Here is a 27043-nt window from a genome sequence, read left to right as displayed (position 1 = left end):
TAAAACGTTAATGTGACCTTTATTATACAGCACAGTGTGCTCTGTGCATTCTAACAATTATATAGAATATCTATAAAACAGACAGTTGATAATGGCACTAAATGAAGCCTTCTTAACCCACAGTTGCGTCTCTTAAAAATACACATATGGACCTGGTAAGGAAAGGAAATTAGTAATGCAGAAAGTTATAATACAAGGGAAAAAATTTTTAGTTTGTTCTTGATGTCAATTTCTTGGTTATTGCACTTTTTCCTACACACTCGGTAAGTTCATTACCTTTTCCTTTAACAATGTAATATACATCAGTCCTTTAAAGTTTAAAATAAAAAAAAGCAATACAAAATCTAAAGACATTACAATGGAGCTGTACAGTTCTTAATTTCTCCCCCAACCCCGAAAATGTAACAGTTTTCACCACTGAACTTCAGGTCAGCCAAAGCTCAACAGGCTCCCAAAATAAAGGGCATAAAGTAAAAATAAAAACCTTTAACATTAGTGCTACTTAAGCCCCTGAGGGAGTTTTTAAATGCAGATGTGCTCCTGTTTTCTCCTAGAGAGGAAAACCTTGTAATATTAAAGTATTTAAAAAAAAAAAAAAAAAAGTCAAGTCACTTTTAGATCTTCAAGTAGGACCAGCAAGTCCAGAGAATGCAATATGAACACAAAGGAAAGGAGAACAGTAGGGAACAGCTATTCCTTCAGCAAGGGATGCAAAGGGATTACTCAATCCCATTCTGAAATTCTACAGAACTTGTCACCATGTGTAAACCAATATAAATGTAAATATCCTCTCCCCCTCCAAAGAGAAGCTGTGGAGGGGAAAAGAGGCTAGTATCACCGTTCAAAACAATGTGCAAAGCGTAAACTGGAGCAGCTTGCTTTTTAGTTAAAAGGAACAAGCAAGCTGTAGAGTTTGCTTAATGTAATTAGCAACCCTCTCAAATAGGTTTAGACACATGTTTGGGTTCTCCCACCCACCGACCAGCAGTTGCCCAGCCAAAGAAATGTCCTACGGATCCAGATATACAGTACATGCGACAACTATACAGTGAGTAACAGCAGTGGCAAAGCATTAGAACACTGAGGCTGGAGTCCTCCAGCATTGCTATGATCCAGTCTTCCACTGCATTTAGGAAGCATTTTCTTCCAACTCATCCCACAATATGTAGTGTATGAAACAATCGAGCCGCTTCCATCCTGGACAGAGCAATAGCTGAAAAGTTGCTACCTTGGTAAATCAGTCAGGAATGAGTGGCTCTTATCTTTGCACAGTAAGCTACTAGCAGCTTTCAAGTTTAAGTCTTAACCTTGCAACTACGTTTGCTCGGTAAACTAGTTTTATCCTATTTTTACATGCTTCCAACTCACTGACTGAAGAATAAGCATTATACTAGAGCACCTGGTACGGCCACCAAATTAGTGGCAGAACGTAAACCTCACAATGCAGCTTAGTAAACAAAAGCTTCTATTCAAATCTTTTTAGGTCTAAACCCCACCTGTGCATCTTTAGAGAGGCTTGAAGTGAAAGCTGGGTAGGGATAGTGGATTTGGAGGGCAAAGAGTGCCATTAGTTTGTATATTTTTGCAATGCACATTAAGTCAGCCTGAGCCTTTTGAAGGATTTCTGTCTTTTGTAGAGTCTTGTTTAAAATAAGACAATGATGACACTATTTTACTGGCACTCACCACTGATTTGGGTCCACATACAAATAGAAGCCACCAGAATTCCTGTTAAATAACATGGAGCTCTTTCTATATGCCTAACAGCGAGGGTACGTTTTACAGTCTAGTGTTTAAGTATTTTATAGTACATCTATCTATTCATCCACAGGCCATGAAGGCTGCTTCATATGATAGGCTCTGTGTATTTCTATACAAGGCTAGCTGTCAATTACACAACATTAATGAATATCCAAGTTTGTTACTGCCTTTCAATCTGCTAGAATTAAACTCACATACAACTGTCTTTGGTTACATCATTACCTAGTAGAGCCTTTTAATGGGATCGTTTACGCATCTTGTTTTTCTTTTGCTTTAATGAAGAGTTCTTACTTTTGAAGCAAAAAAAATGTGAAATCTGCTTTGCAACAGGTCAAGTGCCCAACAGAGGAAAAAGAAAAAAAAAAAAAAAAAAAACCCCACTGTGTAGGAAAGTGTCTGTGTATTAAATGTGGGAAAACTTGTGCAGGCCTATGTGTGCTGGATACATAAAACAATCCCAGGGGAATTATTTAAAAGACTTCAAAGTACTTACAATCAGCATTAAAAAGGCACAGGATAAAAGTCAGGAAGGTGCCACAAAGGAGAAAGCTATACAAGACATTTCTGGAATTGCATATATAGATTTAAATTTTATTCATTTATTTTTTTTTTGTTTTGTTACACAAACTATGTCTATAGCTGCAAAAATACTGACCTAGACTCTTCTAGTTCTCAACGTAGTTACTAGCCACCATAGGACAAAGTAAACGGATATAAAACGGATTAATACTGTTAAAGTCATTGGTGGTATAGATATACACCAAGGCAGTGAAGTTCCTAGTAATAATCCTGCTTTGAAAAGAGACTGGTTTTTCTGTGCATGTGATTTATAGCTACTGCCCATTTCCATTCAAGTTACTGGAGAGGCTGCAGTCTATGGAACTATGACAACAGTTTTTATGCCATCGTCTGTAGTTAAGTAAAAAGCAATCTTTTTTAAAAAGCATTATTTTAGTTTTATTGCATGCAGAAGATGGGTTAAACTAGACTGTTGAGTAACACTGCAGGGTTATTTATCCCTCTCCTTTGTTCAAGCTGTTTAACGGGCAAAAGGCGACTGGTCATAATCTTGCTTTGTACCACCCAGTAAATTCCAGCAGCAAGGTGTAATAATTTCACATGCCTGCATGGTTTTGCACATGGCATGCTAGATTTCCTGTTAAAATGAAGCCACTGCCTGCCCCATCTCCTGCAGTGGTGGGGAGGAGTGTGCCGTTATACCTAGGGACAAACTGCCAAGTAATCAGTTTCCTCACACATACAAAATGTGTTCTCCATTCAGATTCCCTCCTTCTACCCCCCATCTATCCCGAAGCACTTCAAAGTATCAACCTCGCCCAACCAAATGCAGAGGAAACACTGTGGAAAGGGTGTGTTTTCAGAAGGAGCCCTTCATGTAAGGGGTATCAAGACTGTCCTGCCCCACACACACCCTGCAATTGATCTCCAATTTTTAATACAACCAAACTGCAAAGCCCAAGGAAGTGAAGAAATCAGATGTGGACACAGCAAACCCTGCACCTCTCCACTCCCCACTGAAGAATGGCAGACCTGTTTTCCCTTGGGTACTTTTTCACCCAGCAAATGACTTTAAAAAGTTGAAGAAATCTTATTTAAAATGTCGATAGCAGAATTTAAAACGGTCATTGCCTTTACACTTAGTTCAAAACAAGGAAAGCATTTTAGTTAAAAACACAAACTGGTAATTTTCCAGTGGGTTTGGACATCAGTCGATAGTTGCTAATGACGTTTTGTGTTTCTATAATATTATGTGCAATTTCTCTGAACCATTTGTTTGAAGTCCCCATCTTACCAAAAGACTAAAAGAAAGGCCAGGTTAGACACCCCAACAACCACTATTAAGCAGAGTTATTTGAAGCAATAACTTGTTTATAAAAAGTGGTCTTTCAGGTTACGAGTAAGTAAGAGGGAAAAAAAAAAAAAAAGTCAGATAGCTTATGATTTTGGGGTATTCCAGTTGCAGTGGAATGCGGAAATTCCCCCTTAGGTAAAGTGTGGATGCTTTGATCCTATCAATGTAAACATACCGAGTGTTGTAAGCAGCTAATGCATAACGACACTCATATCCCCCCACCCCTTGTAGCCTAAGGGCCCCACCCCAGGTAGTTACTGTTATTTGTCCCCCAAACCATCCAAGCTCAATTTTGAAGATAAGGAAAGCTGGTGGATATACTAAAGGTCAACCACAGATAGCAGCAGATGGAAGATGTTTTGTTTCAACTGTTACCACTGTGTGAGAACTGCAGTAATAAATCCCTAGTAACTCAGTTGCTACCAGATGCTTTTCTTTTGGTCAGTCTGGAGGGGATTAGCAGAGATCCCTTGCAGTCCAAATGGCCTGGATTTTCCATCTTTTATTTATTCACTCATCTTTGTAATAAAAATGAGTGCCGGGGTAACTTGTGTACTGGAGTGGAATTTTTCTGGCTGCTACCCAAGTTGCAATGTCCATAATGCTCTCAGAGGCGAGACATCTTTTGTTTGCTCCAGTGCAACTCCTGTTACCCAGCAAGAGCTACTTCTTCAAAGAAGACATCTGCAAGAAGGGGATCAGAGTTCTCCCGTAATAAAACGGTTCTTTCATGTTTCCTTCAAGTAGAATCATCTAACCCTTTGTTTGACTGTTCAGAGCTTGACTTGCAGAGTCTGTCCATGATCCGCTGCAGCATGGGCTGGACAATGCCCAGGAGGGGACGCTGGGAAGGGTCTCCATCCCAGCAAGCTTCCATCAGCTGCCAGCATTCCTCATCAAATGCAGGGAGGCGCTCTGGGCGTACTCCTGGAAAATGGAAAGAAAGAACAGGCTGGTAACGGCTAGAAAATCCTGACTAAATAGGCATAGGAGATCCTTTGCTGTTAGTCACTTTGGCTCAGATTATAGTGGCCAGGGAGGAGTAAATGTTAGGCGTTTTCAAGACACTCCTAGTAAAGAAGGTGCTGTTGTGATAATTGGGCCTAGAAGTTTATCCTAATATTAGGGGCTTCCCTGGGAAAAGTGAGCCTAAGATCGTAACAGTGTTAAACAAGGTCTGGGGTTTGGTATACAGGGACATCCGGTCACTTAGTGATATGGTGCAAACACCATTAAAATCATAGAATCATAGAATATCAGAGTTGGAAGGGACCTCAAGAGGTCATCTAGTCCAACCCCCTGCTCAAAGCAGGACCAATTCCCAGCTAAATCATCCCAGCCAGGGCTTTGTCAAGCCGGGCCTTAAAGACCTCCAAGGAAGGAGACTCCACCACCTCCCTAGGTAACGCATTCCAGTGTTTCACCACCCTCCTTTTAACCTTTAATAGAGGATACAGAAAAGAAGGACAAACCGTTAAAACATTTGAAATGTAAAGTATTAAATAGGGCTTTCAATTAATATCCCTTATTCCCTTTCACTGAAGCGTTTTAGAAGGGCCATCCCTCTGTTTGACAGTTTTACATGGTAAATAACTGTCCTTTTGGGAGAAAGGAGAAGTTAATTGAGATGGGCGGGTGGTGGTTAAAGTCAATCCTGTTTCATCCCAGGTGGTATTTGGGATTTAGCTGGAGCCGGTAGAGTTGGTGATTTCATCTGGGTCCCCCGCTCAGTCCTGGTCTGGTCAGGACATCTTTCAGGATCAGGATGATGAAGGCCAGGAACCCAAGAGATCATGGGGGGTGGCAGCCAGGGTGGTGAAGCTCGCTCTCATAGCCAGTTTTTTTCTTCCCCAAAGCCTCTTTTCATTATGGACCCCAGACGGGAGTGGTGTGAGTTATAGCTCATCACCTCATGATTTGGTCCACCAATTAGACCTAGTTTCTGACACACCAGTTTTGATTTACTGATATTTAGTTCTACACTTTTGTCTACCAGGCACAATCTTAACATAGTCCTTGGGTTATAGCTATAGGGATTTTTGTTTGGACTAATTCAGTCTGCTGACCTCCCTTTCTTACCTTTTCCCCATCAACATTTGTTGTGATAGGTTACTGTGATATATTATGATCATAATAATGCCTGCATCTGTAATTTTCACTCCATACATCTGAGGAAGTGGGGTTTTCACCCAAAAAAGCTTATGCCCAAATCAATCTGATAGTCTTTAAGGTGCCACCGGACTCCTCGTTGTTTTTGTGGATACAGACAGGGCCGGCTCCAGCATTTCTGCCACCCCAAGCAAAAAAAAAAAAAAAAAAAAAAAAAAAGCCACGATTGGCGGCAACAGTTCAGCGGCAGGTCCTTCGCTCCTAGAGGTAGTGAGGGACCTGCCGCGCCCGAATTGCCGCAGGTGCCGCCCCAAGCACCTGTTTGTTAAGCTGGTGCCTCGAGCCAGCCCTGGATACAGACTAACACAGCTACCCCTCGGATACTGAGTTACATTAATACTTTTGGCCCATTTAGTCCATCTAAATTAATACAGTGCCCAACAGTTTCCCCAGTCACTTCAGATGGGGTTTTAGGAGCCGTAGAAGTGTGTACTGTTAAATCTCACAGCTGGTAATGGCTGGAGGCACCAAGCCAAGTATGGATGTGCATGATTCAGTTCCACTGAAGCAGTTGGCCACAGGAAAAAGCTTAACAGTACAGGGGAAAGAACTTTTTCAGTAGCTAGCCCACAATTGCCGAACTCAGTCCTGGAACACGAGACCGAATGCACATCTCGCATCCTTCCGAGCAAATGCATGGCTCACCCATTTGATTTAGTCTCTCTCATACATGGAAAAGTTGTGGACAGGAATTAAAAAGGGTAATGCACTGACACTTTCTTATACTAGATTCATCACAGAAAGTATGTGCTACCACAGGATAGCAACTGCCCTGTTAAACTATTTTCTAACTTGGGAAGCAGAAGTTAATTGCTCAGAATGGGAAACTATAATAGACAGTCTTCCATTGTAAAAAAACGTTTTCAACCTTCCACTCATTAACCATCCCCAGCATTTTAGTTTTAGCACCTAGTCAAACACTTGAGGGTGAAGGATTCTGATGGCGTCTGGAAATTGCAAGGAATTAAGCATTCCTTAAAAGGATTATGCCACGTCTGGCTGTTTCTGGGATGTGGTTTACTCTACCTTCTAAAACAGTGACAGTAATCAGCAGGGACAGGTTGTGTTTTATCGGAAGCTATTTTAGAACCCTGCCAGTAGCTAGAGAGATTTCATTTAGACTTTTGGTGACATGCCTCCAGCAGATCCCACTGAAGTCTGCCCAGATTCCAGCTAATCTTTAGAAAGGAAAAAAGTGTCAGGTGCCATTTACCCATCTATACTCTTAGAGGGTGACAGTCTGCAGTGCACTTTTTACTCAAAGGCCACTAAATCCATAGGGAGGCTGGGACTGGAAGTGCAGGTCCTAGTTAAGGAAAAATGAAGGGGGTAAAAAGGATTTACTTTTCCAGGAGGTTTCACACAGTACTAGATCACCTAACAGTAACACAGCGTAAGTCATACATACCTCTTCTAACATTGTTCCAAAGGTGGTCTTTGCTTGCACACCTCTCAAAGGCCTCTGGTAACTTCACATGTCCCGAACAGATGTACCAAAACAGGATACCAAATGCATAAACATCCACCGAGTTATCATATTTCCCTGTGGCAAATGAACAACAAACAGGTTTGATCAACAGGACAAATGAACGTCTCCAGAGTTTGAAACCAACATAAAATGAAAGGTACAAAACTAATCTGAGTGTTTGCATCACAGCTTGGTGTGTGTGTTATTGTACAGCATGACAACAACTTAAGGCCTCCACTCCTTCAAAGACTTACACACAGAGCAGTGCTATTAAAGCCCATGGGACTACTTACAGTATACAGAAGGTAAGCAGATGCTTAAGTCTTTTCAGGATCAGAACCTAGCATGTTAACTATGAACACTTATTAAATCAGGAGCATCTGCATGTTACCCTTTGAAGTACACACACAAACAGGTTTGCTGTGATCAGTCTAATCTTAAAAGATGCTGTTCCTGGTGACATGTTTGTGCTGCACCTAACACAATGGGGTTCTGATCCTGATTGAGCCCTCTAGGAACTACTGTAAAAAAAAAAGGCTTAAATTAAAAAAAGGGGGGGGAGGATTTAAAAAGGAAAAATAGTTTACGTTAGAACCATAATACTGAGAGTCAAATTTTGAATCAAGACTTATTTCATCTTGAGGATGGGAAATAAGCCTAGATGTCATCCCCAACTCTGAATTTCCCCAACTTTTTGTATTAAACTTGCTCTACAATTTGTATGAAACCCTTTATCAGACCCTAAAAATACAGCGGACTTTTTTTTTTTTAAATGGTTTATACCAGAGAGACTAAATACCTCCAATAGCCCTTCCAATGTATTAATTTGTTATTGACTTCTGTAGGCCATGATTCCCACAGTAACCGCTCTTCTCATAAAGGAAAAAAAGAATGGAGATGATCATCACTTAGACTGAAAATACAGGAAGGTGAAGTTAAATACACACCACATGCAACTGAAGCCTACTACAGTTTTGACTAGGTTTTCCCCCTCAAGAGTTAAAAGGTACAGATAAAAGTACAGCGTTTTGGGCCTTCAGGACTGGAACTGCAGACAGTCAATAGGAGATTCCATTCACCACCTTACCTGTAAAGAGCTCAGGAGCCATATGGATGGGTGTCCCAACAATACTGCCAGACATCATGGCCTCAGGCTTGCAGAATCCCAGGTCTGTGATTTTGGCACGATTCTTTTTGTCAAGCTGTAGAGCCATCCATACATCAGGTGATGGTTAATCATGCTTTCAATCCTCTTATTGGCTTTTTAATATTAAAAGCAACTTTACAAAATGTATTCGTGTTTGAATTGTTGGGAGTTTGCTCTATGTACGTTATTCTGAATTATGCTATAGACTCTGTCCTAACTAACATGACAAGTTTTTACATCTTTATTAACCAGGAGGTATGGTCTAGCAGTGTGAGACCAGGACTGGGAACCAGAAAGTCCTAAATCTAATCCCAGCTGTGACAAACTATCCTCACACAAGTCACTATCCCACTTGCAAAATATTAATAATGCTTCTACAGCTCACAGGGACCTTGTAACACTGATATTTGTAGTAAGTGTTTTGAGAGTTCATGAAGAATGCTATCAAAGTGAAAGGCATTTGTTCGTAAGTCTTCTTACAGAAACATCTAAATGAATAAGGCCATTATTTCATTTACTGTCAATGCTATGAACGATTTACTAGTTCCCCTTTGGCAGTGGAGAGAAAAAGGCTTTTAGGGACTACCCAAAAGAAAGTGAAGTGTAAAAAGATTTCCCTTACCAATACATTTTTAAGTTTGATGTCCCGATGAACAAGCCCCTGACTATGCAGAAACCGGATCCCTTCAACTACATCCAGAGCAATCTGCAATCGTGTCTCCAGTATCAGCCCAGCCTGAGGAAGAGGCACACAGGATGATTTAATAATCCTAGAAATGTAAGTTACTTTGTATTTGTGGGATTTCCTTGTCCTTCCCGGTAAATGCCATCTAGCTACTAACTGACCCTTTAACAGATGCAAGGAGCTCCTGCCAGAGCCATGGGTGAATGCCAGGCAATGGAATGGACTTGGCATGAGCGGCTTTTGTTGCCAAGATCCTGGTACATTAGTTTCACTAGGTTCTGAACATGGTATCTGTTTATCCTAGTCTGTTTATTTATTTTGCTCAGTCATGATCCCACTATTTACTTCCAAAGTGGCTACTAAACTGCTTGATGGAGTCAGCCAGGACTGCAGACAGCAAGGTGAAAGGGATGGATGGGCCAACAGCAAAAAGGCCACATGACTTCTGAAAGTAAGGTATCCGAGACATTCCAAGTTGTCAGCTGCTAAAGATCAAGCGATGCAGCATCTTTTATGCCACCCTTACCAATACAGGCCAGATCAAAACAGTACAGTAGTCTAAGCCACACTGAAGCATTATGTAACTGTTACAGTAATGCAACTAGAAGATCTTCAGGAAGATGTTGGTTTTAGATCACTACCGCAAGAAGTCATGTTTCCTTTCACTTCTACAGCACACAATCTAGTTTTTTTTTATTCCTATATTTTATGCCTTTATGTGTTTAACTCAAACTAAGTTTGGTCTGCTCTACTGCTATACTGACACAGGGCACAGCATCCCGGCTTTGTGCTGTTTACAACAGTTTGAAGCACCAATTGTTCAATTGGGTTTGTCAAGCAAAAAAAGAGAGAGTGTTCTTCACTTTCTGGTCTAAATAGTCTAGGATCACTGTTCTGTTAGACAGCTGCTGTGTTTCACCCCACAGTAGGATGTGCTTCAGTTTGGCAGCATGGATGAAGTGATTCCCCAAAAATGTTCTCTGGCCTGAGAGGGATTTTGGAACTGTAAGGTGCTACAGAACATAGCCGCAAACAGCAATCTGAAAAGTCACCCGAACAGGACCTCTCACATAAAAGCCGAGAGTTATATCCTGGGAAATTCAAGTACTGATTCCATCTAGCATTTGAGCCTTCAGCTAGTGACTTCCCTTTTAGGGGACTTTCACAGTCAGACTGATACTGGCAGTATGGTAGCCTGTGTAAAATAGGCCAACTTAAAATGGCCATTTGCAGGCCTGAATTCTCAGCTACACTAACGTCGCTTTACACCTCTCCAGCTGTATAAGAGGGCCTTCATATAAAGGAGAATTGGATCTATAGTGTTTAGGAGCTTCCATAATTAAAACTGGGTCTAGTTATGTCAAAAAGTTCTCCAAGGATGTGCTCAGATGTATTTTTATGGTTGTTCTGTAGCCCAAATTTTACAAATCAAGGATACTGTCCACTTTAGCATTTAGGTTCCTGACTGTTTGAATCACAGACCAGAACTAGCTAAAGCTACATTTTACATGCAAACACAAAATTTGCAACAGTCACAGTTAAGTAATTTGCCATTCTAAGCACTCTGAGTGCCGCTGAGATTGTACATGGATGCAGGACATGCCTTCCATGTATTGCTAAACACATACTTGCTCTGACTAAAGTCAGTTATAAACATATTGAGGAAAATGACACCTGCAAGTGGTAAATAGACCAATAACTTTCTTCTACACCAGTTTATGAGTTCAGCTGGTGCTTCCAGCCATTTTTCCTTCTCACCCTTAGTCCTGTATAGAGATCTCTGTGCAACCGTTCCATTATCAGTAGGACAGCAATGCTGGAACCTCCCCCATAGCCGTAATCTATCACGGAGCCATGGAGATCTACTAGTCGCTCATGCTTTGGTAAAGACCTGGAGAAACAAAATCAGCACAACAGATAGACAATGTGACTATATTCCCCTAGATTACAATTCTGCCTACTTCCCCTCCTGCCCTCTTAAATCAAGCCTAGTCTCTTTACAAGGCACCCAACATCTGGGCTCTTAACAAGTGTAGCAGGAGATGACTGACAATACTACCACCACTCTGGCTACAGCAAAGGACAGATCACTGAGTCAGTGTGTTGTAACAGGAGGTCTGCACTGCAGCAGAGGCAGCTCTATATAGTCAAGGCTGGTTACGTTTCCTACATTGTCATCCCACTGTTATTTTAGTCAGTGAATACAGACGAGCACACTTAGGGCCGAAAGAGTGCTCAGTACTAGATGAAGGGAGAGACAGTACATCAGATACCAAGGCCAGGACAGTGAGAACTGTGCAACACCATGCAATACTAACTGACTTTTATTGCAGGAAGCAGCAGGGAATGGGAGTATTGCAGACACAAGAGAATCAGCCCTGGGGAGAGATGAGGCGGGGCAGCAGGTGAGCTTTGCACTGTCTTATCTATTCTACAAGTAGCGTCGACAGTTATTTAGTCCTCACTCAAAGTTGTGCAGCATTTAGTGGCAATCCTCAGCACTGACCAAGTCACTGGGAGTGGTAAGGAACTACGTTGGACCAAAGTCTCTCTGCCTCAAGCCATGTAAGCCAGCCTGCGTAGCTACTAGAATCTAACCAGGTTCAGTTGGCATTTGCAGATTAGAAGAGAGTTTACCAATACACACCTCATATAGTGAAACTCAAGTGCAAGGTCATTCCAGTGCTTCTCGTCTGGAGGGACGACTGATTTGAGTGCACATGGGAAATGGCCCCCCCAGCTATCACACAAGTACACCACTCCATATTGCCCTCGGCCCAGCTCACGGCCTAGCTTCGGTTTACCTGCAAACACACAGCAATGTGTCAGTTTGATCAGAGGTAAAGTTTCCATGTTCTCCCCCTCTAGCATAAGTATCTGGCTATGATGATGCCATGAACTGGACTAGTATTTCACATTCAGGGGGAGGTAGGTGGGTCCTTCTTGAAATCAGGTAGTTTAAATTGTTAGGTCGGTGCTAGACTGGAACTGGTATAGGCCACAATATTTATATGCAGAACAAGTAACAGCCCAGTACAAGCTCTCTCTGGACTCTTCTGCAAGTGAGACTCACCCCCATATGCTGAGGTACCAAAGAGGAAAAAGGGGAGTTCTATCTTCATTGCTCATTCAATCCTTTGTCTAATCTGAGACTGCCAACACAGGAGACATCTAGCAACAGTCTGTAAGTGAACAGGACTCTCATTCCAGCTAGCAGCATACAAGCCACATAACCCTCAGACAAGCTTTTTGGTCAGTACCCACAGAGTCTGGGTTTGATCCCATAACCACAGAGGCTGAAGGTTCTATAGCCCATTATCAATCCTATGAATCGTCCCAGGGAGTCTTTCAGAGGATTTAAGACAGTCTTCAAAACAAATCTCTGCGTCTTTATCAAGCCTTCCTAAAAGTTCTTGTTATGCCCACAAATTTGTTGTAAAATTTTTCTTTTTAAAAATGAGCACAGCATTGAAGTATATTTGATTTAAACAATTAGCCTTGCAAAGAGTTCTCTAATTAACACCCCTCCCCTCCACAGAACTCTCCCAGTTTTGAATCTACAAACTCATTGTTTTTAGCTATCCATCCTACTGCCCCCGATCAGCCTTCCCACAAAGTCCTATACTAGAAGATGAGTGAGGCTTTTCCCTTTCACAGGCCTGCAGGATTAGAAGCAACCATACCCAATACTTCGACTTAGTTGGCAGGTGTCAAGTAGAAGCAAAGCCAGAAGAAAACTAGTGTTCAAGCCAACACTATTCTAATATAATAATCTACAGCTAGATGAGGAGTCCCCCTTGCTCTGCAGAAGCAGGACAGATCTAATCCAAGACACCCTCCCAAGAGACTCTGGAAAGAAGATCGGGTATAGGTGCTCACCATGTAACAACACATCCTGCAGAGACCTGCTCTCCAGCGAGAGGCGGGCTAGCCGAGGGGCATGGTCTTTCCGCACCTTCAGCCAAAGGTCTTCCGTTTTCTCCAACCTGCCTGAATGGCCAGCCTCTAGCTACCAAAACAGAAGGCCAGAGATGGTACATGTAGAGTCATTCTATATGGTCACATGCCTCACATAGAAGCAAAAGGTGAAAGCAAGGTAAGACACTGGATCATATGGGGTCCCATTTTCAAGATGGGTCATTTAAGATGCACCCACTTCACTGCAGGGAGGGCTCCAAGTTAGCTTGCCATGCTGATGAAGCCAAAGCATCACAAGCCAGAGTGTCTCCCACTAGGTAGGCAATACTTCCACATTGAAGAGAACAGCAATGGGCTGACTAGTCTGCCCACCCTTTGGCCATCTCACTTGTGACCGTTCTGGTTTCCCGGAGTGGCACTACACAGAAACCCCAATTTGTTTCTTCTCATGGTGCTCTGCCTTTGCATTGCCCACCTCACAGCCCCACACCTACCTGTCGCAGAGAGGCTGCAAAAGCCTCATGAGAGCTGTTTAGCCTGGTCCGGAATTGGCTGCAGATGCTCTTCGCCAGCTTGGAGGCACTGAGGCTCTCAATAGCATCCTGAGCTACTTTCCGCTTCCACTCCATGGTGATAGCAGGTGGGCTGACCCAGGTAATCCGCTGAATTATCTAACAGAACAGGATTAAACCAATTAAACTGAAGGGCCAAATCTTGCCCTCAAGCCTCATATACTACTTACTTCTTTTGAAATCTTAAGAGTTGGTCTGAGGGCAGAATCGGATTCAGAAAGAAGAGCAAGTATGGTTCTTTGAGATGTGTTACCCACACAGCTTTTACTCTTGACATGCAGGTGCCCAATGTGCACAAGTCCGGTTTCTTTTCAATAGCAATGTTTCATTGGGGCCAAATCTGTAGTCCAAGCACCCCCTTGCTCCCTGTAGCTAAGCGGGCAGGGCCAGCTGCACCCGTACTCCATTCCTTCCAATAGGGATCCCCTAGGAGCAGGACTCCAATCATCAGGGAAGGAGAGTGGGTCATGGCATCTTTGTGGACGACACATCTTAAAGAATCACAGTTACTATACGTAACCATTCAAGTTATTGTTCACAAAGATTCCACACTTTGGTGACTAAAAAGCAGTTTAGTTTCTTTTGAAGCAAGTTGGTCACTTGCTGGGGGAGCTCCCCTGTGCCAACCAGCCCATCATCCATTACAGATGCACCTTGATACCTTGCCTTCAGGTGGGCAGCTGCCACAGCTAGGACTTAGGTGAACCCCTATTGGCATGCTGAGAGACCAAAGGGTAGAACTCTGCTGATAGTATGGATGTTCCTGCCAGGAATCCATGAGCTGGAAGGATTAAGATGGGAAAAATATGTATCTTGAAGGTCAAGAGCAGTGAGCCGGTCCATGGGATCCAGAGAGGAGATTATAAAGTCCAGGGTAACCATGCAGAATTTGAAGCGATGTCTAAAAAAGTGTTGAGTCTCCCAACTTTGCAATTAGGATGCAGTGGGAATGAAGTCCCCTGCCCCTGAACTCTGTGGGGGTGCGGATTTCCTCTCTCTCTCCCATTTATGTGAGGCAAGAGGTGGACGCCTTCAGCCTCTGACGAGAAAGGCCTCGGAAGAGGGACTTGGGGGATAAAAACAGTTTGAACCTGGATGGGATACCCCTTGCTGACTATCGTCAAGACTCACCAGTCCTTGATCCCATCCCAGGCTTCCTGGAAGCAGGACAGGCTGTTGTCAAAGAGAGGCCTGGAGGAAGGAGGAGCTGAGGGAGGTTTGCCCAAACACAAAAAAACAAATAAAACATCATTTTTGCTTGAAGCCCGATATTGTGGAGCAGACTCAGTAAAATCACTACCCCTTCCACAGCTGCTCTAAAGTCAGTAGCTGTGGCTAGTATTGAGACTAGTTTCAATCTGTATCATGGTAGCTTCCTCTCTGGGGCTGGGACATACAGACCCAAGAATCTCAAGGTGGCTTTGGAGTCTTTCAGGGAATTAAGTTCCTCATCCATATCACTATTAAAGAGCTTGTTGCCCTCAAATGGGAGGGCTGATGGTGACTTGGACTTCCAGTGGATTTCCTGATGCCTGCAGCCATGAACCTGTCTGCTGCAGCTGATGCATCAAATGCTGCTTGAAGTGCCAGTCAGGCAGTGTGCTGGCCTTTATAAGGGATTTCAATTCCTTGTGCTGGCCCTTCAGGAGTCTGTCCATAAAAATAGAAAGTGTCCCATAACAGAAAGTCCTTCTCTGGCGGCAGCACCTGATCATTTGCCACTCATATCTGAAGGCTTGCTGAGGGGTATTCCTTCTTCCTGAAATAGATCTCAGTTATTGGGGTCTTTATCCACAGGGGAAGACTTGGACTGGCTTTGGTGCCTCAACTTTCCATGAGCTACCTGCCCTATAAAGACAGTCCCAGGGGTAGGGTGTTGGTAAAATATTCAAACCCTTTCGCAGGCACCTGGTATCCAACAGCCCCTTTTGATGTTGCTGTTACTGAGGCCAATGTATGCCAAGTCAAGTGGTCAGTCACCAGTGGACATGGCCAGTCACACCGCAGAGGAAGGCTGCAGGACATTCAGAAGACATGCTCCTGGATGACTTCCAGTGGAATATCCAGGGTCTCCACCACTTTTAGCAAGGTCTTGGAAGGGCTTTAAGCCCATCCACAGAAGTAGTGAATGGGGGCTTAACTACTTCAATCTGCAGATGGAGATGGCCAGAGGCCGATAAATCTCTGGAGAGTAGTAATCTCCACCATATTCCCTCTCACCCTCCAGAAACTGACACAGACAGGAGAGAAGCCCGAGACTGCTTCTTTGGTGAGGGGGATCTTACTCTAGAGAAAGTGGACAAAGCTGACTTCCTAGAACAGAGGTTTACTTGTAGGGAGACCAGTACTGCCATGGCTGGTATGGACAGTGAGGATGACAAATGACCAGGTACCAGGAGGACTGCTCTGCATCCCTGATGATCTTCCAGTGCGTCCCAGAGATTTTTTCCTGAACTCTGCCAGATCTCCACTGCTCTGAAGCACAACAGGCACTGGGAGTGCCAGTCATTCACAGGAATAACAGGTGCAGGATGGGCAGACCTTCAACCCCAATGACTTGGGGTCTGCCCTTGTACAGTCGACCTATACAAGGAAGAGATTCCTTGTGTAGAAGAAACCTTCTCACTACTCTGTTTAAGATTAAGTAACTAAAGCCAATTGGAAGAGAAAACCTAACAATCAACACTAGACAAAGACCAACACTTTTCCCCCTACAGTAGAGGAAAAAAAGAATGTACTAGCTGCACAAAGAGCTAGGAACACCCATACAGGAACCACAATGGGCAGTAAGAAGGAACTGATTGCAGGTGGCTGCTGCCCCCCATTCCTTATGCCTTCCATTATGAGGAACAAGAATGTACTCCGGGCACAGGCACAGTCCCAAAAAATCCAATCTCATGCACAAAGAGCGAAATCTGTATGGACACTCACTCAATGAATAATAGTGGTTTGCCTTAACATTTGTAACTAGCAACTGTCAAGTCAATTCTTTGCTTTGTGAAGCATCCAACACACTTTTAGGGGCACATTATTAATTTGCACATTTATGGTTTGTAAAAAAGCTCAGTGGTTTGATCATTGGCCTGCTAAACCCAGGGTTGTGAGTTCAATCCTTGAGGGGGCCACTTAGGGATCTGGGGCAAAATCAGTACTTGGTCCTGCTAGTGAAGGCAGGGGGCTGGACTAGATGACCTTTCAAGGTCCCTTCCAGTTCTAGGAGATGGGATATCTCCATTTAAAAAAAAAAAAAAAAAGTAGTAAGATTATGCAGAACATTCTGCAAACAAGCAGAAGTTATTAATATTTAGTATCAAAGTTTCATAAGCAATCCCTGCAGCATTTATAATCCAAACATTCCATCGTTGTTCTAGTAAGCGAAAGTCAGGGTGTGATAGTAACTAGTTTATTTTACAGTCCAAGTAGAAAGGAATGTAGAAAATTCATACCTGTTTGATCTGTTCCCACAGCATTCTGGTTACTGATGAGCCTGAGTGAAAAGTGACTTCAACGTGATAGGCTGCATTTAGTATCTGGAGTGAGGAGGGGAGGGGGGAAAATTAGCAAAGCAGGAACCATGACTTGCTTAATTCTGATTCTGTATGGAAAAAACTGACCTAGAACAAATAAGAGCACCGGTCCTGTAAATCTTGTATCTTGCCTCTGGCAATGCTCTATACCGGATGCTGCAGATGGCCCCCAGCCTACCTGACCAGACTATTCCGTGTATTTAATCCTTACCACACCCTTACATAGATAGGTAATTATCGCCATTTTACAGACTGGGAAACCGAGTGGGAGGTTAAGTGACTTGGCAGAGATCATACAGCAAGCCTGAGAAGAGCTGAGAATAGAACCTATGATTCCCCAATTCTACCCCTCTTCTTCAGCCACTACATCCGTTCCTCAAAGGTTTCTGCTTCCTTCTATTGCTTTTAATAGGGCTTGTACATTATAGCCTTGCCCAACTCTTCCTTGTTTTTTAGTGCTGCTCTCTTATTCCATCAGGATAAAGTCAAGTCTTGCTGTGACAGTCCAACAAAATTCTTTGTAAAAAAGTAATGCTACGAAAATTCTCAGCAACTGGTTGAGCTACCATACCTGTTTGAGATAATTGCTCGTGATATGTACTGAAACATCCTGAGACTTCTCCAGACTCCTCAGGCATCTCTCCAGTGTCCCCACAAAGCTTTCACGCAGGTAGTCTACGGAGCTTATCAATTTGTTGGCAACCGCTTGGTTTAACCGAGAAATGATCAGTTCCTGGATTTGCTTAATACAACATTTAATGTCCTTGGTACTCACAGGTTCCCCATTCTCAGGAATTATGATGTCTGCAGGAAGGAAGGAAAGTTTTATACAGATAGGACACAAAGGCATTACAATTGTACTATTAGCTGTCAAACATGACACGCTGCTGCACACTGTGTTTTGCAAAGCAACTACAGCACAAGCTTATTCCAGCACTTGTCTGGACAGTTTCTGCTCACCCTCCACCCCTTCTAACACTATTTAATTATCTTGAGTTTTGACCTCTAGGTCCTGTTCATGCTATTGGACAAACTGCTGCTAACAGTGGTTTGTGAAAGAAAGGTAGTTGAAACAATGTGAACAGGGGCCCTTCCACTGCTCCCAAAGGAGCGTGATAGTAAGATTAAAAGACCGTGACGGACTGTGGGTAAGGCTTTGGTTTTTTTATTGGGGGGGAGGGAGGAAAGAAGAGATGTTCTGAAGTATTCTGATTAGCACCGTTCTTTCAAAATCACTGGTCATGAAAGGGCCCTGTTAGCAGCCACCATGTTAAACCGTTACCATGGTTTCAGCCATAACTTGGTTGGGATAGTCATGATTTCTGCAGTCTTTATAAAAAGAAGATTAATACCTCTAAAGACCAGATTGTTTAATGGTCTGTAGGGAGCAGGAGTTTCACCCTATGTGCAAGCTTGTTCTACAAGCATGCATCCCACTGCACCCCTAGGGCCATAGACTCAATCTAGGACCCAAGACTGAGGTGAAAGGCTAACTCATTCACCATTTGACTCCTCTGTGTTTTCACTTTTAAACAAAGTGGTGTACTTGTCTTTGTTCACCTCTCAAGAAGAGGAATATTAGGAAGGTTTTATACATTCCTGCTCTTGATGTGACTAAATATTTTGCTCACCGTTCAACTAACAAATGTTTCCAGGCTACAATAAAAAAATAAAAAAAAGTGAGCAAAGCATTTCTACACATAGAACAACTTTCTTTGCAGAGATAAGGTAGTTTCTGAAGCATATTCGAATGGTGGTTTGGGAGGGTGGGGGAATTCAGGCTGCCTGTTTTTAACTAACTCAGTGATTCCCAAACATTCCAAAGCCACAATCTCACCCCCTCCAGTTCATTTTCGGACACAGAATTTCTTAGTGCTGAGAACTAAGTTCAATGAAAAGTTATTTGCTCCACTAAATGCAAAAAAGTGCAAGACAAGTCTCTAAACATACTTTTTGATCCCTTGTGTGTCCTACTGCAATTTCAAGCCAACTTAATAGCCTGTGAGAACAACATACACACCACTGCAATGCTCGCGCCTGCTTGTTTACATTTATAGGATTATTATTAGCAGTAGTATTGTGGTAGCCCCGTCATAAAACAGAGCCCCATTGTGCTAGAAACTGTACAGACAGAATAAAAGGGGCCCTCCTGCCCCAAGGAGCTTATAATTAGCTCCCAATTGGACACTAAAGCTTGTTTTCAGAGGGCTGCCATACGAGTCACACTCTTGTGATGCACTTGCCAACCTTCCATCTAACCCTCAAGATGGAAAGTGAGAAGATTACCCTGCCCTCTGATTTCAAATGCACATTACAGCGATCTCCCAGTCAGAAATGAAATCTGGTCTCAGCTTTGCGGTTAAAAGCAAGGTCTCGTGCAAGCCACTTATTGCTGTACCTCAGTTCCTCCATATTATTCCTCACATCACAGAAAGATTATCTGGTGCTTATTCAATGCTTGATATACAAAATGCCAAGTATTATTCAATAGGTATCTAGCTGGTCAAGTTGCTACTGTGCATGCACCATAGCCGGTTTCCCCAGTTCTACAGCAACGCTCAGAGGTCAGGCAGGAGACCTGGATTTTGTGTTCAAATACAGAAGGAGATTCTAGCTTCTTTAAACATAAATCAAGTTACTGACTTCTGACATCAGAGGCTGCAACAGGAGAATCTACCTTCCTTCCCGCAGCAAAAACTTTCTCAAATGCTGATAGCCCTCAAGTCACTATAGTCTGGTTTTACATCCTCCTGAATGCCAAGCTCTAACAAACAGCATGCACACTGAAGGCTACGTCTACACTGCAATTGAAGGAGTGATTAGAGCACAAGTAGGCATACTTGCACTAGCTTTAAACTAGCTAACGCAGCTAAAAAAAACAACAACAACAACAGCAGTGAAGACGCATCAGCACAGGCTTTGGCATGGGCTGTACAAGCTTACCAGGTACTTGGGGTACATACTTGTGTTTCTAGCCTGTGCAATCATGTCTTCATTGCTATTTTTAGCTGCACGAGCTAGATTAAAGCTAGCTGTCGGTACGCCTCCCCAAGCTGCAGTCACATCTGATTGGTTGGGTTGCAGCACAGATCAAGCCCGAGGACTTGTCTAGCTCCAAGTGCAACATGTTGCCCATAACCCAACTCCCATTCACACAGTCGCTAGCTCCAGTTAAATGATGCTTTAAACTCTAGCTAGCTGGCCCATCAGGGGATGTGGGCTGAAGCTTGAGTGCTGTTGATGCTCAAACTAATAATGCCGTGGGGAGTCAATTACTCCAGGCCACTAATACAAACACCGTTACTCAAGTATTTCAGTGTGGCCACTCTCACTCAAGCAGAGTTAACGCAAACCAACACTGCAGTGTAGACCAACTCTTAGTGATTATGGCTGTACTTACGTGAATGATACAAAGCAAACATTTTAAGTCACAGAACAATCCTTCTCCCTCCCTCCCTACTAATGAGTGTCTCCGCACTCCAGAGACAAAAATCTGGATACATGGTATTCCACTTGCTCATTCGCTACTTTGTAGCGGGTGCTCTATTCTACACCCTCCATCTCTCCTAGAGGGCTGCACGCATTTGTTTTCCAGTTTTAAAATTGAAGTGCAAGTCTAGAGATTTAGAAGCCTCCTTAGAGTACTCTGCGCCTTTTGAATGTAAAGAAAAGCAAACTACTTCCTCCAACCTTACAGCCGAAAGCTATTTTCAATTTCGTTTCAAGCAGAAAGCCTTCATGTCACTTCAAAGTGCATTTCCATCTCAACGTTCCTTCCTGAAGAACCAAAAGTTATCGCAAACCATTGCGTGACAAGCAAGAGAAAGTTTTATAAAACCGGCCACATCAAAGCACCCATTTGTTGCTAATCATGGGACTGTCTAGTGCCCCAGACCAAAAGACTCAGAGAGACTAAGTTACTTAAAGTTTAACCATTCACAACAGTTAATAAACCCCTCTCTCCTGGAGCTCAAAAGCTATCAACAGACGTTACACCTCATTGGGAAGTACATTGGGATGCCACGCATCTTCAAAAGCAAAAGACAACCCATGGCATTCAGCTGGCAAGAACAGAGCAGGTTTTGCTAGCTCTTCCCAAAAGAGGGCCCCAAGCCTAGCCAGGATTGAGCTTGGTCGTTTCCACAATGGGAGAAGGCAAAAAGGACAGTGAGATTTCCTGCCCACATACAACTTCCAGGGTGGGGTGGAGGTTGTGCAGGATTTGGAGACCTGTGCTCAGGGCCACTTCCTGTTTACGAATTCCCAACAATCAGCCCACCCCAACCCTTCCTTATTAGGGCACTGTGGGCTATGCTATTGCCACTTTGGGGATGGGAAAGAATTTCTCCCCATTCCACCCGATTGACCAAGATTGTTTGGGATTTTCACCTTCCTCACAGAGAGACCCAGAGGTTGGATTTTTGGGCAACAGGAGAGCTGGGATTCTCCTGCTCCTGGAGGTCACCGTTAGAACCTATGTGAGAATTGTTTAGCTGTTGCAACTTTTGGAAGGTGCGCCGTGCAGGAATTCTCTGATTTAGGCTCCAGACCCAAAGCAGTAACATATTAGTGGGCATCCGAAAGATATCGCCTTGTGAGATGGGGCAACGTCTCTATTTCCTCATCCCCACCCCGGGTCAAATGCAAACCAAGGGCTGGGATATTACCAAGGGGCAAGTGCCCCACCACTGCACTTCATGGCAGTGCTGTTTGGCTGTCGAGGTCACCTGTCACCTCAACTGCCAAAAAAGGATGATAGTGGGCAGCTGGAGGTGCCCTGAGAACCTTCTAGTGTGATGACTGGCTCCCTTACAGTAGGAGCAACCCACAAATTGACAAAGGATCAATGTGGTGCAAGTGACTGCACTGGACTGTCCCGGATGGGAACTTTGGATGTAATTTGACTAATAAAACTGTAGCCTGGTTAAAACCCACACCACGTGTCCTTGCCTTCTTCCATGTGTTGAGCATGCCAAATAGACTTTTGGGCAATAACCCATGCTTTCTGATGCACCACCAGATGACTGCCTAGAGGTCAGCAGGAAACAAAGATAGCAGAAGGGTAACCAGGCATCTATATAGAAGTATTTTATTTTAGAAGGTTCAATACTGTAAAGCTGTTTAAGTCATCAACTGTGAAAGAAAAAGAAAAGGGACTTTAAATTCTAGGAGTGCGGGGTAGAGTCTTGCACTCCACAGTTTTCTTTTAGAGATTTACAGTCCTCACAACTACAGCTAGGCAAATTAGCAATATTTCAGTCCACTGACAATTAAAAAGATTGGTTGAGCTGAACCAAAATGAAGGGGTTTTGGTTTTTTTATTTTTTGGCAAAAATATTGGGGGGGCGGGGGAGGCAAGCAAAATGTTTCTATTTTAGAATATTTTTTAGTTCCTTTAATAGTATAAAAATAAGTTTCTAGAAAAGCAGATTCAAAGGTGTCAAAGTGAGAAGTGCTCTAAAAAAATTCTGAAAAAAAATGAGGCTCTATGACCAACAATTTGACAAAGTCAACATGAATTTCCAAAATGTTTTGATACCACAAGCCTCCATTTTTTTGCTGAAAAAAGTTGATTATCCAGTTCTGACTACTCACAATCAATCATTTTCCCACCACTAATGTAGGCAATTACTGTTTCCCACAAGGGCTTGTGCACACTTGAAACAGGACAGCGATACAACTCCAGTACTGCTGTAATGTTTCAGTGTAGCCACTGCCTACACAGATGGGAGGGGCTCTCTTGTCAGCATAGATAATCCACCGCCCTGAGAAGCAGAAGATTGGAAAAATTCTTCCATCAACCTAGCACTGTCTAGATCTGCTTCGCTACGTTGCTCACAGGCATGGATTTTTCACACCCCCTCAACGATGTAGCTGGGTCAACCTAACTTTTTAGTGTAGGCTAGGCCTAAGTAGCCTATTCTGGTCTACGCAGCATGAATCACTGTCAGACTTAATTAGAAGTCAGGCATTCCTGGTCTAGTGGTGTGCTCAGACCTACTTCAGTGATCTGCTTAGAGAAAACAGTCCAGTGTAGCAGACTCTACCAGTTGATTGTTTTACAGATTAGATGACGCAGAAGAGGTCATGCAGGAAGGTAGACCTCGTCTGATCCTGATTTACATTGGCCCAGGAAGCAAAGTTTGTGGAGGGGCTTATAAATTCAGTCATCCTCAGATATCTGCCCATCTCTCTCCTCTTACCAGAGATTACCTTTGAATTCCATGTTAGCAGCATCTTCCAGCAGCTCCTCTTTCATGTTGTTGAGAGTCTCTATGATCATGTCCTTCATCTCCTCCTGCTTGCGATTGGCAATACCCATCAGAGACTCATAGAGCTCATTCTCCTTCTTGCGCGTGTACTCCAGCCGTTTTGGGGTGATCTGCAAATCTCGTTGCATGTCAAAAGCCTGGTTGATGAAGATGTCCAGGCAGCGGCAGTGCACCATGTTCAGGATGGTAGCTACATCCACCAGGTGCTTCTGCAGCACCTGTCTGGAGAAAGTGCTCAGGAGACGGAATTTCTCAAATTGCTCCACCAGCATGCTCTGGGCTTTGGCATCAGAACTAGGGGCCCCACAGCTGCAGTGGTTGGTACTCAGGTAGTCTAGGTCCATCAGCTGACAGTAGAGGGATGACTTCTCATTCTCAGCCTTTTTGGGAGAGATCAGTTCAGCCTCTGACTCTGGCACTTTGCAAAAGAAAACAGGCAAAGAGAATTTCTCTTGGATTTCCCGCAGTTCGTTTTCATCAGATGCTGACAGTTTAGCCTCACTGATGGCAAAGGTGACGACAGGCAAGACATGGTTCACGTACTCTCCCAAGGTGACCTCAGCAGACTGGAATCCCCGACATGGGGCTACCACAATGTCCACCTCCTGAAAGAGTAAAAAAAGGAGATCACCACATTGAAGTTTTAGCAATTAACCCTGCTAGTAACTCTCCCAACTTCCCTCTCCCCACTAAAAGTTCATCCCTGTGGTGGGACCCATTTCATGGTCTAAACATGCAATTCCCATGAGTCCACTGGGCTGATTGGAGCTTCTCCCAGATCCTTGTATTAGCCTATAAAAGTCATTATTCAAGGCTCATTTCTCATCCTTTTGGGTGTCTACAGCAATACTAGACAATGAAGCCTTGGAATCAGCAAACAAGGTTCAAATCCCGCCCAAGTTTCACATGGCAGTATAGGATCCATGGTCTTATTTTAGACCTCAAGCCTCTCTCTGTCTTGCAAGAGCTGACTTTTATTTCACTTTCATTGTGAAAAATGGAGAACTGAGAATATATCCTAGCTCACTTCAATATGTCAGACTTTTCACTTGAGTCACTTCATTTAGAATTTTTCCTCATTGCGTCTCGCTGAGATATGGCTAGAATGCTTCAGACCAGCTAAAGCTACTGAAGTCACAAGAGCCATGTTTTTGTGATTCAGCATTGAAGGTTTTCTAAAATACTATGATGATTTTTAGGACAGGAATTAGTGAGAGCACACTGCCAGCCTAGAGAATGAAATCAGTTGATCCGCAACACAAGAATAGCTATGGGAAACTTGTGCTATATTTTCTCTGCTATCCACTGGCATGACTCAACCCTGTCTTGAAAAACCCCCATTTAGGGCCAGAAGAGAGTTCAGCCTCCCTGGCCTATTCAGTTCTCGGTCCATTTCTAGACTGCCAACAAAGGGCAGTTAGTGTGCAGATATTTCTGGACACTAGAAATTCAATTGCATCAACAAACTTGTTATACATACACTAATGCAAAGTTATCACACTGAGGTGGCTTTCATTCACTACTGCACAGAACTGGATCTGAATTAGTTACTAGAGCGGGGGGGTTCTCAAACTTCATTGCACCGTGACCCCCTTCTGACAACAAAAATTACTACATGACCCCCAGGAGCGGGGAACAAAGCTTGAGCCTGCTAGAGTCCCGCCACCCCAGGCGGGACTAGGTGAGGTGGGATCAAAGCTGAAGCTCAAGGGCTTTAGATCCAGGTGGGGTGGGCTTGTAACCTGAGACTTGCCACCCAGGGCTGAAGCCCTCAGGCTTCGGCTTTGGCCCCAGGTGGTGGGGCTCAGGCTTTGGCCCCAGCAAGTCTAACGCCAGCCCTGGCGATCCCATTAAAACAGGGTCATGACCCACTCTGGGTTCCCAACCCACAGACCTAGAGAAAAGGCTATTCTATAATCATTTCCACCATCACCACCATTCAGGCCTCCATGCTACCTCTCAAGAAGCTTGTCCAAGATGCCAACATCCTCAGGCTAATTTTAAAAAGAAGACACGACTTACTACCAAAGTTTGCTTTTCATTTAAGGCTATGTTGCAGCCACATTTGTTTACCTTATTTGGCCAACAGGTGGCTATAAAACAGTTTAAGCGCTCAAAGAGTCTGATCAATGACTGAGTTAGTGTTAAGAGCAGATGCCTTCTGTATTTATACCTTTGGCAAAAGGAATGGAAAATCTTTAACTAGCTTCACTCATTCCTTTGTTTGTTGACCTCGAACCAAATCTTTAAGGACCGTAACAGAAAAATCAGGGATTGTCCATTAGTTTTACCACGGGGGGGAAACAAAAAAGTTGCTAGCCCCTCTCCCAGGTGCAAAAACAAATACAACCGCACATCACAAACACATGCAAGCAGCCAGTCAGGTAAATTTTAGGTTGTGTGGGGACATGCAGGAGAGCTTTTACATTTTCTGGCTAGAAGCTTCAAGAAGTTCTTTGATCCATTTTGCAGTTATTTGTACTGGTCCTCTTTAGACCAGTTGTAAGTGTCTGAGCCATACAGGATCAACAAGTCATGAAAAATCCTGCATCAAGCCTCTTTTCAACTTTCAGCGTGTATTCCAAGCACACCGTTAATGCCCTGAATAGACTCCTATCCACTGCTAGCTACTACAACCTGTAGTTATTGCATAAATGAAAATGGCTAAGTGACCTTTATAACAGTGGGGTTAAATACGATGACAATATAAACTGCCCAAGTTTGTTGATATGCAAGCCAAGAAGAAGAACAAGTTAACTTCCTGGCACTTCCAGTAGTGAACTTGTCCCTCATCCTTCCCACAATATACTCATTTGTAGGCTCTTCACCTGCCTATGGTGAAAGCGGCACTGGCCACTGCTAGAAGAAATACCCAAGTTCAAACTGGCACACCTAAGTTGCCAGTCATATCCTATGTTTCTAATGAGTGATTCAAGCATTGAACATTTCAGCTGGAAAGGTAAGAGTTCAGTTTTTGGCGTGGCTCTGGGACTCTACCACCTGAATAGGAGTTAAATACAGTTAGGAGGCTGCATTATTAGCTACAGATAAAATTCATATAGGGTATAACTTTACAGAGCTAGACCACATATTTTTAAAGCTACAAATGGTGTTCCCACACTGCTCATAGATGGAAAGGCTCCAGGAGAATGCCTGCCCTGTGGAGTAATTGCCCAAATGACTGCACCAATAGCTGTCTAGAGGTTGGTCAGAACTGTAATACTTTGATTACTGACATAATGCCCAGTGAATGTTGCATATGGACATCAATAAGCATTGCAACACAGTAAGAATTAAACAAGTCACACTTGGGCCAGTCACTTATCCTCTCCTCTGTCACTGAGATACTTGCCTTCTTTTCTCAAGTGCTATAGAGCTAAGTTTTCATATGGGAGAAATGGCTTGATGAATTGGAAAGGGAGATATATGTACTTAACATTTACAGATTAGTTTTTTCCTGATTCAAAATACTCTACAAATGAGAATCAACAATTTGAGGCAGTCAAGTATTCACACCATTTCAATGATTGGGAAACTGAGGTACTGAATTAAGTGAATTGCCCAAGGTCAGAGTGAGTCAGTGTCCAAGACTGGAACTCACTTCCTAGGCCTGGTCTACACTATGACTTTAATTTGGATTTAGCAGCGTTA

The 27043-nt window shown here is 43.3% G+C and overlaps 1 protein-coding gene across 5 annotated transcripts in view; it reads right to left on the bottom strand.

Moving 5' to 3' along the window:
- The window catches only part of DSTYK (dual serine/threonine and tyrosine protein kinase), a 57981-nt gene continuing 30938 nt past the window's right edge, over positions 1-27043 (bottom strand). For 3 of the 5 annotated variants that reach the window (XM_034767185.1, XM_034767187.1, XM_034767188.1), the window contains exons 3-13: positions 23334-23997; positions 17692-17924; positions 17040-17123; positions 13516-13692; positions 12983-13112; positions 11751-11907; positions 10862-10994; positions 9041-9154; positions 8359-8473; positions 7212-7346; positions 1-4561 (exon numbers count right to left, since the gene is read on the bottom strand). In XM_034767185.1, the coding sequence (XP_034623076.1) occupies positions 4374-4561; positions 7212-7346; positions 8359-8473; positions 9041-9154; positions 10862-10994; positions 11751-11907; positions 12983-13112; positions 13516-13692; positions 17040-17123; positions 17692-17924; positions 23334-23997 (2130 nt within the window). In that variant the 3' untranslated portion in view covers positions 1-4373. Of the gene's footprint in view, positions 4562-7211; positions 7347-8070; positions 8474-9040; positions 9155-10861; positions 10995-11750; positions 11908-12982; positions 13113-13515; positions 13693-17039; positions 17124-17691; positions 17925-23333; positions 23998-27043 lie in introns of those variants that run through there. The other 2 variants (XM_034767186.1, XR_004645357.1) reach the window with 2 other exon arrangements.

Source organism: Trachemys scripta, chromosome 4, assembly GCF_013100865.1.
Source record: "Trachemys scripta elegans isolate TJP31775 chromosome 4, CAS_Tse_1.0, whole genome shotgun sequence".
NCBI lineage: Eukaryota > Metazoa > Chordata > Testudines > Emydidae > Trachemys > Trachemys scripta.
This window is presented reverse-complemented; position numbering and strand designations above follow the sequence as displayed.